Genomic DNA, 19,682 nt, shown 5'->3' with positions numbered 1-19,682 from the left:
AAACTTGTAGTACACGTAAGCTCCATAGGTTTTTTATTCTTTCTTATCCATGATAATAAGATATTAAGACACAGTGACAACAAACATGGAACAAGCATATATACACTTTAGTGAGTTTAAGTGAGTTTTTAATCAACACTTGCTTATTGTTCCTTTGCATCAATCATACTGCTCAAACTTGGGCTCCTCATCATATTCTTTTTGGAAGAATCATCTCTCATCCCCACCTTGCATTCGTTTTAAAAGAAGAATGTCAATGATTCCCAAAACTAAAGATGATAGATTCCTCTTAGGTGCTTTCAATAATTTCGGTGCATAATCATAAAGCATAATCTTCTTTTTTTTTTTTACCTTAGGGAGAGAAGAAAGAGTGAGGAAGAACTTTGTATGGATTGAGAATCCCCTTAGGGTCCAGCAACTTTTTGATGGATACCATTAATGCAACCTGCAAATAAGAGTGTGACGAGAATCACCCCAAAAAACTCTATAGATATGTTATATCGATTTGTTGTTTGTTTGTTAAGCTCACGGTTTCAGGTGATTTGCTGTAGAAGATCTCATTAGCTTTCATTACACCTAATCCATGTTCTGCACTGATGCTTCCACGGTGCTTTGATGTCCACTCATAGACATAAGGTTCTATTAAACCTAAAAGCTGCAAAGTAAAGAGTGAAGAAAATTAATCACTTTGGAAGACATCTTCCAAGTGTTTTAGATCAATATTTGGACTTGCCTTATCGTTATATTCCGAGGCTGAGATGTTTAAATGAAGATTACCGTCTCCAAGGTGACCATATCCCATAACATTTGCCAAGTCACCTGAACCATATGCATGATTCAGTTTTGAAGTTATTAGGAGACAGTGCAGTGATATGTATCTTACCTAATCTCCCTCTAAGGTCATTGACAATATTGTAAATCTCTTCAACAGGTAAGGATAAGTCATACTTGTAACAAGCTCCTGCTTTTTGTAACGCCTCTGTTATACCCTGCAAGATAAAAATATATATGACATTATACGTCTGTGTAACATCAAGATTAAATGATACTAAAGTGTGTACCTCTCGTATGCGCCAAAACGAGGATGCTTGGTTTATGTCTTGAGCTATTACACCATCAGATACTAAACCTTGTTCCAGTGACTTTAAAAGGAACGCTTCAAGCTTCTCCCTGCATTAGTTATTGAATCATACTTAGACTAAACTCTCTCAATGGATTTAAATACAAATTCATTTTACCTGTCATAAGTTTCACCACTTCCAGTTGTCTCTATCAAAATATAAAAGTTCTCTGAAGAGGAAACTGGATTACGGACACCGTCTAAGTGGTTCAGTACCTGTCAAATGAATATCGGTTTAGCAAAAAAAATCATAGACTAATGCCAAACAGGTCCTAAAAGCTTTTACCAAATCCATGGAGTTGTTATCAAGAAACTCAAAAGCGGACAGTATCTCTCCAAGATTTCTCTTTGCTTCAACAAGAAGTTTCTGAAAAAGGTAAATACTTAATAAGAGACAATGGTTCACACACGTCATCTCCTTATAGTAAAGAGAATCTGATTACAAGTGTAAAGAAGATCAAAACCTGGCAGCTGAGAAAATCTTTGCAAGCGATAAAAGCTAAGTTTACAGAAGACATCTTTGGTTGTGTGAGTATAGAAACTTTAGTCACAATACCAAGTGATCCTTCACTCCCTGTGAGATAATTATAACTCTCTTTTGTTAATGAAGTGACTGTATAAGCACAAGGTCATGATGAGACCTACCGATAAACAAATGTTTTAAGTCGTATCCAGTGTTGTCTTTGCGTAAAGTTCCAAGCATGTCAAGCACATTGCCATTTGCTGTGACAGCTTCTAGACCTGAGATGGTAATAAGAACATGAAAAACAATGAAGATGAGATCCAAAAGTATATAGTGACTAGGACTATAAATTGATTATTACCCAATACGGTTCCGTGAAGTGAGCCGTAACGGATAAGGCGCAAACCACCAGCGTTAGTTGAAACATTTCCACCTATATGACAGCTTCCTTTTGCACCTAAGTCTAGTGGCATTACAAAACTAGAGGAAACATTAATCTATGTTTGCTGCTAACCCAACAATTTTAAGTAATAAACAAAAACACTCTTCTCTTCTATTATTACCCTTTTGTGTCAAGGAAAGTTGCCAGATTTTCCAAAATGCATCCTGCTTCACACACCAAGACTCCACTAACCTGAAGTATAGAGCATCATATCATCACCAAGCATGTAGTTACATTACTCTTTAGGTAATAATTTTTTTGTATCTAATAGAATCTTGCTGCCTTATTAGCTATATACTTATGAAGCAACTGACACTAAAATAAAAGGTTGTAATCTCCACTAATCAGCTAACACCAATTTTCATCTAAGTAAGACAAAAAAAAAAGAGAGGGTAAGACAAAAAAAAAAGAGAGGAGCAGCTGCTTTTTTAAATACAAGATTGCTGATTACCTCATCAAAGGACAAGACTTTATTCATCAAACCAACATTGATGATCACCTGCAAAGATGAGAATAGTGTAGAACCTCATCCAACATTTTTTTATCAACAACAATCAATGTGTAGAAGAAAAAGAAGTGTAGAAGAACCTCATCAAAGACAGGGACACTTCCACCAACAAGACCGGTGTTTCCTCCTTGAGGAACAACAGCTAAACTCCTAGAATCACAATACTTAAGTATCTGAGACACCTGCAACAAACCATAAAAATCTATGTTCAACACAAATTTTCATCAGAATCCAAAACAAAGTCATTGGAAAAATAAAAACAAGACAAGACCTCTTCAGTGTTCTTGGGCAAGAGCATCAGCTTACTAGATCCTCTGTACTTGTGCATCCAATCTGTATTAGCAGTCTCAAGCCTCTCTTCATCTTCAATCACGTGTTTATCACCAAGTATCTCCTTGAAGTAGCTAACGTCCTTCGGTTCTAACGAAGAAAACAATGGGTTTCTCTGGACTTTCGAAGCTGATGATGACCCAAATGATTTATACTGTTGCATCATCCCCAAGTTTCTACCAAGATCAAGCTCTCTGTTATGATCATTCCAAGCATTTGACTGAAAGGTCTTTCCTTTTGACTCGTAACGATTCACAAAGCCTAAATCCAATCCCAAAGTTTCAATCTTTTTAATTTCCAGGTGTAATTTGAATTAACAAAAAAGTCATCGGAAAAAAAAAAAAACCGAACCTGAAACAGGAGGAGACATTGAGTTATGTTCTGGTCGGAGGCTACTTAGAGATTTACAAGCAGATCTTACGAACTCTCCTGATCTTCTCCATCTATGGATCATCATCATTATTCTTTTCCTTCCTCCTCCTGCCACTTACGTCTCCGTCTCGCTTGCTTAAAATGTTCGTTAGTTCGACAACAATTACCCCCCTTGTGTCTGGATAACGAAACGCTGCGTTTTCTTGTTGATGGTCCAATAACGAAACGCTGCGTTTTGTAGAAGCTCAGGCCAAACGCTTCTCTTACCGCTCCACAAACCGAATCAGAGTAAGTCTTTCTATTTAATTGAAATGATCTTAAAGCTCTGAACTTTAGAGAATTTTTTGCGAGATTCCCGTTTTAAGTTATTGTTGATAAAGTTTCGAACTTTAGATAGAACAGAGTTTCTGATTAGTTACCAAAAGCCAATTCTATCAAACGTGATTGCTCACAAAATCCATAGATTGTGGAAGTGTATCGTCTTCGTCTTTGGTGGATTTGATTTTGTTAGCTGCAAATTCTGTAACTTTACATGCCATTAGTGTTGAGTGATGATTTTCTTCTGCATTGTTCCGTTTACAAGAGGGAGAGAGCGGTCACGTCATGTAGAGTCCATAGGTCGTGAGGTTTAGGAGCTATGTGAGTCTGGTGTGATAGAGAATACACTAGTGAAGCTTACTTGGATCTTGTTAAAAAAAAGATTCGTATTATTATACCGGAGAAAGCCTCGGTTTGATAAAGAGTGTCTTCTTGATGGTGTTGATATGAAGAGTAATCCTGAGATTGGTGTCCATGCTGTTGTTGCGTCTTGAGCACGTTAAACTTTTGTTTTGTTTGTTTTAATTTACGTATACGTTTATAGTTTATCCAAATCAATTGTTTTACATGGGAATCTCACTGGTTTGTAAACCATCCAAAAAAAAAATCAAAAAGGATTGAGAAATGTCATATTCAATAACCAACCATCAATTGGTCTCTGTGGTTAAAGTTTTACATTGTTTAGTAAAAGAATTGCAAGTTATATACTTAAATATCATTGGAAAAAAAAAATCTACTATGCAGAATAATAATGTATGTCATCTGAATTTCATCTTAAGGGATGTATGGATCCACGAATCCAAAATCATAATCATTCCAAAAAAACATATACATTTATGAGAAATGATTTTATTTTTTTCAAAATCACCAAATGGTTGATTTGAAGGGGACAATTCAATCTTGTTTTTGTGTGTTCTTTCTACTATGCTTTGTTTCCACATCCTTTTATTTTATTGCAGTCGTATTGTTCTGATCCATACAAGAACTATACCAAACGCAAATTGCAAAATCGAGTTCAAATACAAAATGCATTACTATTTCTCGAAGGACACTGAAAACGAATCCTCATCTATCTATCTCCCCAATCCATACTTCACTTTGTTTTTAAGCGACTCTGTTAATAGCGATGAATATACTTAGAGAGTAATTAAAGGTTCACAGCTCGATACATTTTTAAATTATCTGTGGAGTCTAGGCTATAGGTATCAAGATAATAATAACACAGCCTATATTACTAGGCCATTTTTATTTTCAGAAGTGGTTTTCATGTCACATGCTTTGTGTTATTACAAGTTGGGGTCAAGTAAGTATATAATACACGCATTAGGCAGAAAGCTTTCTAATTAATTAATTGTGGACCGACCTTTTCATTAAAAATGTGTTTACCTCGGCTTTCTATCAGACATATATTCGATTAATTAATATGTGAGTCTTAAATATTAAGTCTAAAAAGCTCCTGTGACATGTGGTAGTAATCACAATCCCCAACTACAAAGTTGGATTAAGTATTCCAAAGGAGTATAGTTTATAATAAGAAGTGCGGGTACATAATAACATAAATATCAATAATCATATAATGGCATCGGCAAATGTAATACAGTACTACTCCCTCCGTTTCATACCATAAATAGTTTTAGGAAAATGTTTTTGTTTCAAAATGTACGTAGTTTTCGTATTTCTAGATAATTTTTACATTTATTGAATACAGTGTGATCAATCAAATTAAATAGATTTATTTTTTATTGGTTAAATTATATCTAACCTATTTATTATAAAATATTTCTCAATCTTCGTGCTTTTAGTCAAAACTACTTATATTTTGAAACGTAAAACTACTTATATTATGAAATGGAGGGAGTAGTAGTTCAGTGGCACTGATTAGCATACGTTATTATTTTCTGTGGTTGTCATGATTTGTTATCATGTACTAATCGGTGAACTTATGTTCATCACTGTTTCAAAATCTAAAAGTAGATCTTGAGTTGCGGAAATCATTTTATTCTTTCAATGCATTGGGTCATCTTTTCTTCTTCTGATCGATCTTTAGTTGCTTTGATCATATATGCTTGGTTAAATAAACAATGTGGTCCGGGGAAGTGGATCATGTTGATGTTGTTGAGATCTAAACATAATAATACCATGCACAACCAAAACAAATGGCATGTATCCAGGACCGGTCCTGGGCAAAGCCTAACGAAACATTGGCTTTAGGTCTCCAAAAATTTTGGAAAAAATCACATAAAAAAAGGTTCTCAAAAATTTTTTTTAGGTCCTCAAATTTACCAAAAAAATTTTTAGCTGGAATTTTTTAAAAACCGTCTATAGCCCCTAAATCTCAGGGCCGCACTGCATGTATCATATATAAACGACTAATAAGTTCATCAGTTAAAAGGTGTCTAGAGCAGAGTTTAGATCAAATACTAACATGTTCTATGTTGCTAATAGTTCGACTAAAATAAAAAACAGTGATTTTTTTTTTGGAACAAATAATGAAAGCAATAAATAATTAGATAGAAGAGAATTGAGTGGGGGTGAGAAGTAGCTATCTGATGTCTAAAAATGAGACGAGACAAAACGGCCTAAGCGTGGCGCAATAGCCGCTCCTAGTTTATGTCCCCTCATTTATTCCTCCATTACAAACCACAACATTTATTTTCTTTGCTCTCTTAAATTAATTGTATAAACGTCGACTTAGATTTATACATTTTAAAACTTCGGATCCGATGTTACAAGAGTATTAGTATTACGCCCAGGTCCAACTCCACTTCTATTCACTTGGCCGTTTTGAATAAAATAAATAAAATGTCTATAAATTATTACACTACAAATTTTAATATTTTATAATTTTCATGTAAATTTTAATATCCTAAACGAAACTAAACCCTTAAACTGTAAGGTCCCAGTTAACATCTAAGCTTCTTGTCTGCAAAACAACAAAAGCAGAAACAATGAAAAAACATCCAAAATTTGTTTAAGACTTATTATACTAAATATAATATAAATCTCTTATTTATTTCACATAGTAATTGTTACTTTGTGTTCACAATATTTATTACTTTGTGTTCACAATGCAAAGTTATCATAAGAAATAATTTCCATAGTAATAACTAGATATGTGTTATTTCATAAAGAAATCTATATAATGTATGTTTTTTAGAAATATATCAAATTAAAAATGATAATCATTTTATAGTATAATTACTTTAGTAACTTAATTAATAAATGGAAAGTAAAATTATATACCAACACTATAGTGAAACATGATAAGATATATCAATAACAAAATCTTATGTGTAAATGTCTAAATTAGTTTCCTTGTAATTTACTGATTATTAATTTAATTATCTAACTAAATATGAAAATTATAGAAGTGTCATATTGTTTTAGTTAGTTTCAGTTCTCAATCTAATTTAATCCGTAATATTTTATACTAAATAACTTTTTAATGTATGTATTGAGGATCTAAACTGTAATCTAAATGTTGAAATATCATTTTCAATCACAATAGCTATATTTAAAATTTATGACAGATAATAATTATTCTAGATATTATCACACTTTTACAATTGTAAATACACAATTGTGAAATACAAAACTGGTTCCTCTAGTTAAATACAATCTTTATAAAATTTCTATTTTAAATTATTTATTAGACATTTTCTTAAAATGATTTTGTTGATATGTTATGTTTTTAGTAAATTCAAAATTCTACATAAACTGTTTTGGTTGTTTTTGAAGTTGCATAGTATTATATTTAGTGATTGACTGTTTTGTAGGGGTTATTGGTTGTTGTATTTTAATAGATTTGAAAATATGAACTAAATCTAGTGTTATTGGTTCTATGATTTTCAAATTTGTATTAAAATCATGTGTTATTGGTTTAATGATTCATAAATTCTATATCAAATCAAGTGTTATTCAATCGTACGGATTTACTAATATATTTGATTTAATAATGGATTTGAATGGATTTGTTTGGTTTTTTTAGTTAAAAATACAAAGAGTCAAATCTGAGGAAAAACCTCTGAATTTGCATATTTTACTTGGATTTATAAATACTATATGGATTTCTAAATCAATCAAAATATATAAACCAATTGTTATTTTAAATATACTTATTAGACAATGATATATACAGCTTGACAAAAAATTATATGTAAGCGGTTTAAAGTGGATTTTATATCATTTATTCCTCTGTTTCGGCACCCGTTGAAAATGACATTACCATACCTTTAGCTCTACAAATATTTGTTTCTCTCACTTTCTCTTCATGCATGGCCTTTGAGATTTGAGAAACCTAATTCTCTATCATCTACTCCTTTTTTCATATTTTCTTTTGCTATATTCGCAATACATGTGCAATAGCTTCATGTGCTTTGGCGTGGTTAGCTTCTTTTGGTGCGTGTTTATGTATTTTCCGATAATCTAAGTCTTTCTGGTATTCTTTTTGGGCCATCTTATTTTATGGATTATTGGGTCGTTGGTTTCTTGGTTTTGACGGCCGGAATTATTCTCCGTTCACGGCTCTGGATTCGTTTAACAAAATGGAAAACAAGAGATGAAGATGAAGAAAAAGAGAAAGGGACGAAGAAGGGTATGATTCCGAAGGGAAGCTTAGGATGGCCGGTGATCGGAGAAACCCTAGCCTTTATTGCTTGTGGATATTCTTCTAGGCCTGTTACCTTCATGGACAAACGAAAGTCTTTGTAAGTCCTTTTCTTTTAATTCCTTCAAGCAGATTTTCTTAAATAATTTTTCCTAACAAGTCCGTTAATTTTTTATTTTTAAAAAGAGAATTGGATTAAATCTCTTTAAACACGATTTAAAAAAAAAAATGATTCATGACTATTTTTTTTTTTTTTGAACAACGATTCATAGACTATTCAAAATGTGTGTTGTCTGCGTAATTAGTCCAGTGTTTTCTTTTTTTCGCATCCTGACATCCACATCTACCCAGACAACAGTTATTATAAAAAAAAATTTAAAAATCAAATGCTTCATCGCAGTCAACAAAATAAATACTGAGTTAAATGCTTCATTATGAATTTAGATTAGTGAAGATTATCTCCTTTTTGTATTCTTATAAATCAATTTTCCAATGTACACCAATTTATTTCGAATTAAATCAAAAACGAAAACACCTAATTAACTCCACTGAATTACAATCGATTTATCTCATTTCTGGGAAGATAAAAAAGTTAGAGGGGATCATATAGTGTAATAGTGATAATGAATTTGTTATATACAGGTAACTCTTTGGGGGTGCGAATAGATAAATTAAAACTTTTGGACATAACATAATTTGAAAGATTATAAAAAGTCTGACAAAACCAACCTGTCTTCATCTTCTTGGCCATATACAGCAGCAAAATAGTTTTAGCAGAGGATCTTGTTCTTTTTTTATGATTGAGTTCACTTCATTTCATGTGTCATCTTTATCTATTCTGTTTTATATATTATTTTCCTTTGTTGTTATTATAATATATTACAAACTAAACATCTATGTTGTGCTCTTCTGCTATTCATTATTATTTTCTGCATACTGATAACCTTTCAAAGATATGTCCTCAAATATCTCTTCAATACCTTCAAAGATATGTATCCTGCTCTTGAATCTTTTGATGAATATTGATGAATTTCAGTGTTAAAAAATACCTTACACTCTTACTGACAAACAAAAAGTTCCCAGCGATTTACCAACGATCGAATACCTGCTAAATATATAGAAACCAAAGAATTAGTTTCTTAATTACCACTCATACATTTATCTCGTTCAGTTTTTTTTTTAGTTTTCGAGAAATCTTTTCAAACAAGAAAACCATAGGTATTTATATCCATTCTATATTTCAACCAGTAACTAAAAATTAATAATATTTCATGTGACTTTTAACGTGTAAAGTGTTCATACCAAGCGATGTGGGAGAGGATGCATTTTCTTTTTATTGGTTTAACTAGTTATATCATATGAGTAATTCTTACGGAAATCTTTCTACACGTGAACCATATATATAGGTACGGGAAGGCGTTCAAGACGAACATAATAGGGACACCAATCATAATATCAACCGATGCAGAGGTTAACAAAGTGGTGCTCCAAAACCATGGCAACACATTCGTCCCTGCATACCCTAAGTCGATCACCGAACTACTTGGAGAAAACTCTATTCTCAGCATCAATGGACCTCATCAAAAGAGGCTACACACGATCATTGGCGCATTCTTTAGATCTCCTCACCTCAAGGAGAGGATCACTCGAGACATTGAGGCCTCGGTTGGTCTCACCTTAGATTCTTGGGCTCAGCTTCCCGTGGTTCATGTCCAAGACGAGATCAAAAGGGTATTCTTACAAGACTCAGATTAATATTTTTTGTTTACAATTCACACATGTAACATGTTGTAGATAACATGTTATGTTTATCTGAGTTTAAGTATATATGTTTCTAACATTTTGATCGTGTAATGTTTTATTTTTCGTAGATGACGTTTGAGGTATTAGTAAAACTGTTGATGAGCATATCACGTGGTGAAGATTTAGATATTCTCAAGCTTGAGTTCGAAGAATTCATCAAGGGTTTGATTTGTATTCCCATCAACTTCCCTGGAACTAGACTTTATAAATCCCTAAAGGTCTGAGTATATCACTGAATCGTACATTTTTGTTATTTTGTTAGTCAGATTCGCTTGTAACTTGCTAGGGTTTAATATTTATTTATCTTGAACTAATTAATCATGCAGGCGAAAGAGAGGCTGATTAAGATAGTTAAGAAGGTTGTGAAGGAGAGGCAAGTGGCAACTACGGAGAGGAAGAACTCTCCAGCGAATGACGCGGTGGATGTGCTACTAAGAGACGTTAGTGACGGTGCTTCTTCAGATAAGCAATCTCAGCCGTTGGATTTCGTCAGCGGGAAGATCGTAGAGATGATGATACCCGGAGAGGAAACGATGCCTACGGCAATGACCTTGGCTGTCAAATTCCTAAGTGACAATCCCGTCGCTCTAGCCAAACTCGTGGTACGTATTAATATACAAACTTACACAGCACCCACACGTGTGTGTCTCTGTATGCAAACTGCCGACGTATGTGAACCGTAGATTCAATTCGAGGAGATTTTAACGGATGAGATTTAGTTTTAGAGAGGGAATTATAGTTTTAGAGAGAAAAGAGTTTTGACTTGTGTCCGTGTCAAGTCACTATCGAAAGTCTTCTCGACGAGACACACGATCACACGCACGTGTGGAAGGGAATAGACACGTGCGAGTATATTAACCGTAGGATTAAAAAAGAGTGGAGTGGATGGCTGTCAGAAGAGGACGATTTGAGTGAACGCCTGTCTGTACGAGTTTGTGTCAAAACAGCGTTCGCGTCACGGAAAACGCTTTGTTTTCAACTCTCTCATTAATGTTTCAATCAAAACGCGTTAGCTTTCCTTTTCAATATTTTATCAGTTTTTTTGTTATTAAAGTTGTTTTAGATTTTTTTGTTAATTTTGTCGAATGTTTCAAACTTTTATTTTTTGATTATTTATTTTTTGATTAACTGAAGGAGGAGAATATGGATGTGAAGAGGCGGAAATTGGAGTCGGGAGAAGAATATAACTGGTCCGACTATATGTCTCTCTCTTTTACTCAAAATGTGAGTTTCGTTAATTAAAATATGTTACCATTTTTTGTATAAATTACTACTACTGATTATCAATAGAAAAGTACCAATGAAGTTGATCAAAAGGTTAATCTTCTTGTTTTCTAGTAATTTTTAATTTCTTGTTGCCCTTTTCGAAACACAAACAGGTGATAAATGAGACGTTGAGAATGGCTAATATCATTAACGGTGTGTGGAGGAAGGCTCTCGAAGATGTAGAAATTAAAGGTAAGTTCATTTACCATTATATAATAATCACCCATTAGATATTAAATTTTAAATGAAATAACATGAATTGACATGCTCCCTTATTTGAATTGAATGTATTTAGTGAGACAATACACTAATTTTCGGATAATCATATAGTATAAATTCTGGTGGGTGAATGGCAGGTTACTTAATACCAAAAGGATGGTGTGTATTGGCATCATTCATATCGGTTCACATGGACGAAGACATTTATGAGAATCCCTATCAATTCGATCCGTGGAGATGGGACGTACGTGACTATTTCCTCTCATTAATGTCCTTATAATTTATAAACATCATGAGTTCGCTTAGTTGTTCGACGAGTGTCACCTACTAATACTTATCTTCTTAAGCAGAGAATTAATGGATCGGCAAACAGTAATGTTTGCTTCACACCCTTTGGTGGTGGACAAAGGCTATGTCCTGGTTTAGAACTATCGAAGCTCGAAATCGCCATCTTTCTTCACCAACTCGTAACCCGATACAGGTAAACCGATAAATGTCTTGAAATTTTCAAGTGTTTCGCAATAAATCAATTCCACGTGTAACTTTTGTGGTTTGTACTAGTGTCATGTCACATCCCATGTTTAAATACAGTAATGTGTATATAACTGTATAAGTCGTGGACGACAAAAAGAATTACGTTCTTACCAAAACGTACTATATATGTGTTTTGATGATATACCACTTTACTATATATTCTGATGATGAAACTATATATTTGTAATGATATACTTGTAGCTGGACAGCCGAGGAAGACAAGATCGTGTCATTTCCAACCGTCAAGATGAAGCGGAGGCTTCCGATCCGAGTGGCTCCAGTCGAGAGAACCTCTCGTATCCCAGTTGAAGATCATTAGATAATAGATCCTTGAAAAGAACGAAAGTGTTTGGGCAAAAGGAGGCAGATAAGCAAACAAATATATTTTGTAAAATAGCAAAGAAGATAAGCAAACAATATTGGTGGGTAAGGCAGAAAGAGCCATACGTACAGCTAGTGATGGCTCAAAGATGAGAGATTCTAATTATTTTGTATTTTTTGTCATGTCAAATTATAAGCGTTGGTTAGGTTGTCCCTTTCTCTTTTATTTATAGTACTAGAGCCAAACGCAACTTGAGATATGATTTCATTTATATGTGTATGGATTGTATGTCAACTAATATAGTTCCTACTCATGAGGTCTAAGTTAGTTAAATCTCTATCGAGTTTCTTGTTTTATGCTCTAGAAATTTTATCTGTATCCGTTTTCAAGAATTTGTTATTGTCTATTTGTCATCGCCAAATTTTCATGTAAAGCATAAATAATTGTTATCGATTTCTATGATGACGAAGAAACTGCATGTTTTACTTCAACCGACGATGCAATACAATAAGAATTTATTTTTTACCTTCCGAGACATTTTACCACTTTGAAATTACATCGCAAGACACTTTCAACATGTGACAACCTTTTAAGATAGTGAATGTCATAGATGCCCTTTTCCAATAGAAAACCCATAAACCAAACCAATCCATCAAACCGGTCAAATACTTTTTTTGATTTATTTTTTGAACCAAACTCATTTTGAATCAGTTTCCCAACCCTAATTTTTTCATAAAAATAACAGTCTTTCTCTGAATAACTTTTGCGGCGATTCTCAAAATCCCTAGATCTCTCTCACTAATTCTCAAAATCCACCTCTCTCACTAATTCTCAAAATCCTAGATCCTCTCTCACTAATCGTTCTTCACACTTTTCTCCTTTCGATTTTGCCCTCTGTAACACATCTCCGTTCTCAGCCTTCCGAATCACATCGTCGCTGTCATACCCTAATCTAGCATAAAAGAACAAAATACTCATTTTTCTCCTCTTCTAGACAACCCCTCAAACAACGATGTCTAAGAAACCTAGATTTTCTGAAATCGTCCAATCTTCTAAATCCTTCGAATCTCTGAAGCACACCGACTTTATCTTTCTCCATAAATAAATCGATTTCCTCATTTCGTCTAATCCCCAAATTTTAATCCCACTCCGATTTGCTTCGATTTCAAGACATGCGAGGTTAGTTTCTTCAAAACCCATACATATTCTGATTTTGGGTTTTTAATTGGTTTATCCAAGTTAAGATTCTATAAGATTCGTCTTTGTTTTGTTGGTTTCTTAGTGTCGTTGTGGATTTCAAAACCCATATCTGCGAAGCTTCGATTTTAATTTTGATGGGTAAAGTGTGGACTCGGGAGGGGGTGGACGGGTGGTGTGTGGATGGGCGGTGCGTGGATACTGGAGCATGGATGGGTTGTGTGTGGACGGTTAATAAGGGGACGAGTGATGTATATAGTCGTGGTATTGATCTATGTGGATGCAATCTCCAGGGTCTAGTGGGGTGGTTTCTGATGATGTCTTGCTTGGTGAAGTGAGTGCAGGTGAGCCGTCCACAATTAGTAACATTGCAGTTGTTGTTGGAGTAATGGGAGCTATCTCATGGTTCCAATATAAACTTCTCTTATCTATAAATCTGTATACAAATACCTCTTTTGTTATCCTCCAAGTAATATATTTTTGTTCCCTCTTTTCGGTTTTAGAGTATGGATTATCATTTTGTAGTTGTATATCAACATAACCCAAACGTCAGTTTAATCTATTATGCAATTTTTGTTATAGTTTATTGAATTTTCTATAATATGAATGTAGCTATGACCACGTCCACATTTTTCATGACATCCATAAGTTTCATTCCAAACTACCGTCTCCAAATTGGCAGCTTATATCAATAAACGTAACACATTAATGCATCCTAGGAAACGAGGACCAAACTGAATTTGTTTCCCATATTGGAACACCAAACCAGTGAAACTTTCAACAGAAATATTGTTGTCCGACCACATAGAAAACAACAAAAAAAAGTGTCTCAAATATTGAATATGTCTCTGAGTGTAAGACAAACTTAGAATGTGGTCCATAAACAACTCGTACAATAATATAAGTGTAGATACGTAGCAAAGTATTATGTATCTAGTATATGATATTAAAAGAGTATAATTTGGTGGGTGGTGATGAGAACGGATTGAAATTTATTGCGGCCATAGTAAGGACAATGCCATGCACGAAAGACGAAACATGTCCATGGGGAATACACGTGCATGTTGTGTACTTCGACCCACCTTATAATTATTTCTCTTATTATCAATTTGTGGAGTTTTCTTATGTCATCTTCGACATTGCCACTTTTTATTTATTTGTTTACTTTGGATGGGTTTTATTAATCTACTCTAGTTATGTTATGTTTAATTCTGCTATATTAATATAATTATTCAAATGTAATTATAAGCAAACTAATGATTAAAATAGTTTTAATAATGTTTTGATAGACGGGATAATGAAGAAGAAATCAAACTATTCTGTTATCTTAAAACACACTATGAAACAGCTTTAAATAAAAAGCCCTTTCTCAAAAAAAAAAAAAAAAAAAAAGCTTTAAATAACTTATCCTAGAAATAAGAAAACACGAGAACAAAACAATACTAATATATTTGACCTAAATGCCCAATGTTAGCCTACAATGGCCCATAATTGTGCACTTTATTTCTAACCAGTTCTTCACTAAAGTATTTTGGATTTTATAACTTATGTTGATGGATCAAGAATTCAAGTAAGAAACTTCTGTTTATATTTCTTTTTGTTTAACTGTCTAAATCAAGATAGAAACTTATTTCTTTCGTTCTGTTAAATAGAAATAAAGCTATCACAAAAATCGAATTTTTCATTGAAACAGTAAAAATGAGGACGAAGTTAAGAGCATGATTATTTGAGGGTTCTTAAAATGAAATTTTTAACGGAATATAAGAACCCTGACTCTTAACTTTTAAATAAAAAAGGTAAGAACCAGTTCTTAAATAAGATTTTTAAGAGACGGTTCTTAACTTTTTTAATTAAAAGACGGGTTCTTATATCAATAATCATGCTCTAAGATTATTGGTATGGGGGGGGGGGGAGGGTTAAAGCACTTACTATGGTATAATTAGGAAATGATAATTTATATAACTATTTTTTTTTATAAATAATGAGCTCACATTTTGCATATTAGATTTTCCTGTGGCATTTCCTTAGTTTCTGCACTGTCATAAGAATATTGAATAAAACCATTTCCTTTTTATATGTACTTATATAACCAAAATTTAGATTTTTATTTGCTTTGTTTTTTTACCTTGCACTTAAGTTTCTTAAGATTTTTTCTCCATAGTGGATAGATTATGAATGGATTATAATTTCTGGAAAAAAATAGAACACACACACACATACAATATCTTGATGAGCAAATCTTTTTGATGTTTTCCATACTTTTGTTGATCTCCTTACCAGTAACAATATTACAGTATATGACAAACAATAATATTACTGTAAATATACATGTCCTTGTAATTTTTGGGTGAGAAAGAATTAGATTTCTCGGTCTATATAATTGTACATAAATATTTATTTTAAATTAAATTCTTCTACAATAAAAGTCAACATCTGGATCCGCAGGCCGACCAAACGGGCAAATGATGATTATATAGTACGTGAAAATATTTAAGGTTGTGAAGAATTAACTTTATATTAAGCAAACTGCATTTGGTAAACCAAGTAATAATGGTGAGCATCAATGTATTAATATATATATTTCTAATATGTTATTATTGCTACGTGCTTATATATGTCTCTTTGTATAGTCAATTAGACCATCGGTCTCGATTACTATGTTCAACGGCATGGTCTGTGTGTATCATTTGTTTTTTCTCATGGCCAAGTATCAAATGTTAGAGATAATTTTAAATTATACGTATGTTTGATTACGGATCACAGGAGAAAATATAGTAAGATAATGGGTTGCAATATTCCGCTAAAGTATATAAATGTGCGGTATAATAATGACTCCACTTAAGCTCATAAGCATAAGCCTCCTTAATGGCCGTTATTAGATCATTTCATGCAGAGGTTTTTGTCCAAGAAAGGTGTTATTATAGCATATCAGTGATCGTGTTTCATTTATATGAGAGAATGTTTTGTGCAGACTGTGGAACAATCACTACAAGAAAACAACGGCATACTGAGGGAAAAAATCGTCGGTATGTCGTCGGAATAACGCTATTCCGACGACATACCGACGAAAAAAATCCTCGGAAATAACTCCTCGGAAATTCATATTTCCTCGGAAATCCCTCGGAAATTTCCGACGGAATTCCGAGGACCACAAGTTCGTCGGAAATTCCTCGGAATATTCCGAGGAAGATGTCGTCGGAATATTCCGAGGGATAAACTTCCTCGGAATATTTCCAAAATTAAAAAAAAAATTATAAATTTATTTTTTTAAATTGAAATTCGAAAATATAAAATTAAAATTGAAATAGAAAACATATTTAAAATACAAAAAATAATAAAATAGTTTTTATAAATAAAAAAAATGTTTTATAAATACAAAATTAGTTTTAATAAATATGAAATCATCTTTTTATAAATACAAAATAGTTTTTATAAATACAAAAAATAATAAAAGAGTGTTTATAAATCAAAAAATGTTTTATAAATACAAAATTAGTTTTATAAATATAAATATTTTTATAGATATGAAATCATCTTTTTATAAATACAAAATAGTTTTTATAAATACAAAAAATAATAAAATAGTGTTTTTAAATCAAAAAAAAATATTTTATAAATACAAAATTAATTTTAAAATATGAAATCATCTTTTATAAATCCAAAAATCGAATTTATATACAAAGAACGGTTTGTATATTTAAAAATAGTTTTTATAAATACAAAAATAAAAAAAAATAGTGTTTATAAATCAAAAAAATGTTTTATAAATACAAAATTAGTTTTAATAAATATAAATATTTTAAAAAATATGAAATCATCTTTTATAAATCCAAAAATCGAATTTATATACAAAAAACGTTTTGTAAAATCGAATTTATATAGAAAAAACGTTTTGTAAATACAAAAATAATGAACAATTTATAAAAAAAGTTCTAAATCAATTCAACACAACCAAATCACAATTCTAAACCTATTACACAACAAATCACAATCCTAACCAATCACCCTAACAAAAATCTATCAAAAACCTTCTAAAATCATCAAATCTACTTAAAAACCTAACAAATAGGACCTAAGAGAGTGAGATAGGGTCCTTACATGATTTGCAAGGGAATGGAAAGGATTCGCCGGAGAGATCGTCGCGAGAGAAGGTGGAGAACGCCGGAAGGAGAGAGAGATCGCCGGAGAGGAAGAAGAGAGAAATGGGGAAGAAGAGAGAAATGGGGAAGAAGATGCGTTTCAAGTTTATAAAACCTTGGGTCCGACGGATATTTTCCGTCGGAATTCCCTCAGTATTTCAATTTCAATTTTCGCGAAATATTTGGCGGCTTGTTTGCCCGGTTAAATGAAAATATTCCGAGGAAATTCCGACGGCCACTTAAATATCCGTCGGAATTTCCTCAGAATATTTTCATTAATTCGAGGAAAAAAATATCATGTGCATGTATTTCTATTAATTTATATTGTTCCTCGGAATTTCCTCGGAATATTCCGAGGAAATTCCGAGGAACTAATGTTTGGGGTTTCAAAACGTCAATTTTTTTTTTTATAAACGCATCGATCGATGTATATATATTCAAAAACGCATCGATCGATCACGTAGATGCACCGGGCCGTAAGAATGTGATCGATCGATGAGATTATCCCATCGATCGATTGAGGATATCAAGTGTTCCTCGGAATTTCCTCGGAATATTCCGAGGAAATACCGAGGAACTAGTGTTTGGAGTTTCAAAACATCAATTTTTTTTGCCGTATTTCATTTCTTATACAATTGTAATGCATACCATTGAGGATTCTTTGTATAGATGAGCATAAACCATGAAATAAAAAATTTCAAAACGAATTGTAAGTATTCCCTTTACCATTCATTAAAGTGTATAAGTGTTTCTCTTATGTTGTGGGGATTTCGTTCATACAATCGGAAAAGTGTTTATTATAGGGTAAGGAACAAATTTTTGACTTCATAATGAACGTAAGACCCTTAATAAGGGTTATATAGGTGTTATTCAAACCGCAAAACGTTGTTTTCGGTTTAAAAACCCTATTTCCTCGGAATTTCCTCGGAATATTCCGACGAAATTCCGAGGAACTAGTGTTTGGGGTTTCAAAACGTCAATTTTTTTTTATAAACGCATCGATCGATGTATATATATTCAAAAACGCATCGATCGATCACGTAGATGCACCGGGCCGTAAGAATGTGATCGATCGATGAGATTATCCCATCGATCGATTGAGGATATCAAGTGTTCCTCAGAATTTCCTCGGAATATTCCGAGGAAATTCCGAGGAACTAGTGTTTGGGGTTTCAAAATCTCGAATGTTTTTTTATAAACGGATCGATCGATGGATTTATGTCCAAAAACGCATCGATCGATCACTAAGATGGACCAAAGCGTAACAATGTGATCGATCGATGGGTATATGTCCAAAAACGCATCGATCGATCACTAGTTCGTCGGAATTTCCTTGGAATTTTGTAAAATCCCTATAATATTTCCTCGGAATTTCTTCGGAATATTCCGACGGATTGATGTTTCCTCGGAATTCCGTCGGTTTTTTCCGAGGAACACATTTTTCCTCGGAATTTCCTCGGAATATTCCGACGGATTGATGTTTCCTCGGAATTCCGTCGGTATATTCCGAGGAAATTCCGAGGATTTTATTTTCCGTCGGAATGTCCGTCAGAATACCGCTGTTTTCTTGTAGTGAATGTGTTAACTTACATGCACGATTAAATGAATTATTTTGACACTAAAATATTTTTCATCCTTTGGTGTCGGTGTATATATTATCTATGATTGAACCACACATGTGTAGTAAATGATGAATTCTTATTTGTGAAGCAATGCGTGGCAACTGGTAACATTGCATATACTAGCTAGTGGTCCGTAAATGCTGTTGAGCTAGTATTAATAACATATATATACATATGTAATGCAAGATTCGGAAGATATAATTCACACGACAGTTTCGTTACAAAAGTTTAGATTCAATCAACAACAGGAAAAATCAATCATTTGATTGAGATGATGAGCTGAACGGACAATGGTAGCTTTTTTTTCTGTAACGGTAATTAGATTTTGTTGTAATCACAACATGTCTCATATCATATGCTAAGCATTATTATGTTTATAACTAATGATTACAAATTACTATAGGGAAAAAGAAACAAAAAA

At 33.0% G+C, this 19,682-nt stretch overlaps 2 protein-coding genes across 3 annotated transcripts; one reads left to right on the top strand and one right to left on the bottom strand.

Annotated features, from left to right (window-relative positions):
• Positions 1–10: 10 nt before the first annotated feature.
• Positions 11–3,573, bottom strand: LOC106411402 (D-2-hydroxyglutarate dehydrogenase, mitochondrial). 2 transcript variants are annotated; one of them, XM_013852158.3, is made up of 16 exons: positions 3,215–3,573; positions 2,805–3,124; positions 2,614–2,715; positions 2,477–2,524; positions 2,147–2,217; positions 1,945–2,063; positions 1,762–1,861; positions 1,585–1,690; positions 1,407–1,487; positions 1,239–1,336; positions 1,062–1,170; positions 884–989; positions 734–819; positions 530–655; positions 352–445; positions 11–227 (listed from the first exon to the last, which is right to left on the bottom strand). In XM_013852158.3, the coding sequence occupies exons 1-15, from the start codon at positions 3,321–3,323 to the stop codon at positions 353–355; spliced, it is 1,674 nt and encodes a 557-aa protein (XP_013707612.2). In that variant the 5' UTR covers positions 3,324–3,573; the 3' UTR covers positions 11–227; position 352. The 2 variants fall into 2 exon arrangements, with proteins under 2 accessions (XP_013707612.2, XP_013707611.2); XM_013852157.3 differs by having other exon boundaries at positions 1,585–1,694; positions 1,766–1,861; positions 3,215–3,566.
• A 4,183-nt stretch (positions 3,574–7,756) lies between these two features.
• On the top strand, positions 7,757–12,724 carry LOC106409581 (3-epi-6-deoxocathasterone 23-monooxygenase CYP90C1-like). Its single transcript, XM_013850188.3, has 9 exons — positions 7,757–8,259; positions 9,566–9,890; positions 10,031–10,180; positions 10,289–10,564; positions 11,097–11,186; positions 11,342–11,420; positions 11,585–11,691; positions 11,798–11,928; positions 12,183–12,724. Exons 1-9 carry the CDS (start codon positions 8,018–8,020, stop codon positions 12,298–12,300), a joined length of 1,518 nt encoding a protein of 505 aa, XP_013705642.2. The 5' UTR covers positions 7,757–8,017; the 3' UTR covers positions 12,301–12,724.
• Positions 12,725–19,682: the final 6,958 nt, after the last annotated feature.

The sequence above is a fragment of the Brassica napus genome, chromosome C7 (genome assembly GCF_020379485.1).
Source record: "Brassica napus cultivar Da-Ae chromosome C7, Da-Ae, whole genome shotgun sequence".
Classification (NCBI taxonomy): domain Eukaryota; kingdom Viridiplantae; phylum Streptophyta; class Magnoliopsida; order Brassicales; family Brassicaceae; genus Brassica; species Brassica napus.
This window is presented reverse-complemented; position numbering and strand designations above follow the sequence as displayed.

What these genes read in the sequence shown, in the direction of transcription:
- LOC106409581 (XM_013850188.3), top strand. Translation starts at nt 8,018, where the DNA reads ATGGATTATTGGGTCGTTGGTTTCTTGGTTTTGACGGCCGGAATTATT. An exon ending in ATGGACAAACGAAAGTCTTT is followed by an intron (nt 8,260 to 9,565) that starts GTAAGTCCTTTT and finishes CCATATATATAG; the next exon opens with GTACGGGAAGGCGTTCAAGA. An exon ending in TCCAAGACGAGATCAAAAGG is followed by an intron (nt 9,891 to 10,030) that starts GTATTCTTACAA and finishes TATTTTTCGTAG; the next exon opens with ATGACGTTTGAGGTATTAGT.
- LOC106411402 (XM_013852158.3), bottom strand. Translation starts at nt 3,323, where the DNA reads ATGATGATGATCCATAGATGGAGAAGATCAGGAGAGTTCGTAAGATCT. An exon ending in CGTTTTGGCGCATACGAGAG is followed by an intron (nt 990 to 1,061) that starts GTACACACTTTA and finishes TTTATCTTGCAG; the next exon opens with GGTATAACAGAGGCGTTACA. An exon ending in CCTCGGAATATAACGATAAG is followed by an intron (nt 656 to 733) that starts GCAAGTCCAAAT and finishes TTTACTTTGCAG; the next exon opens with CTTTTAGGTTTAATAGAACC.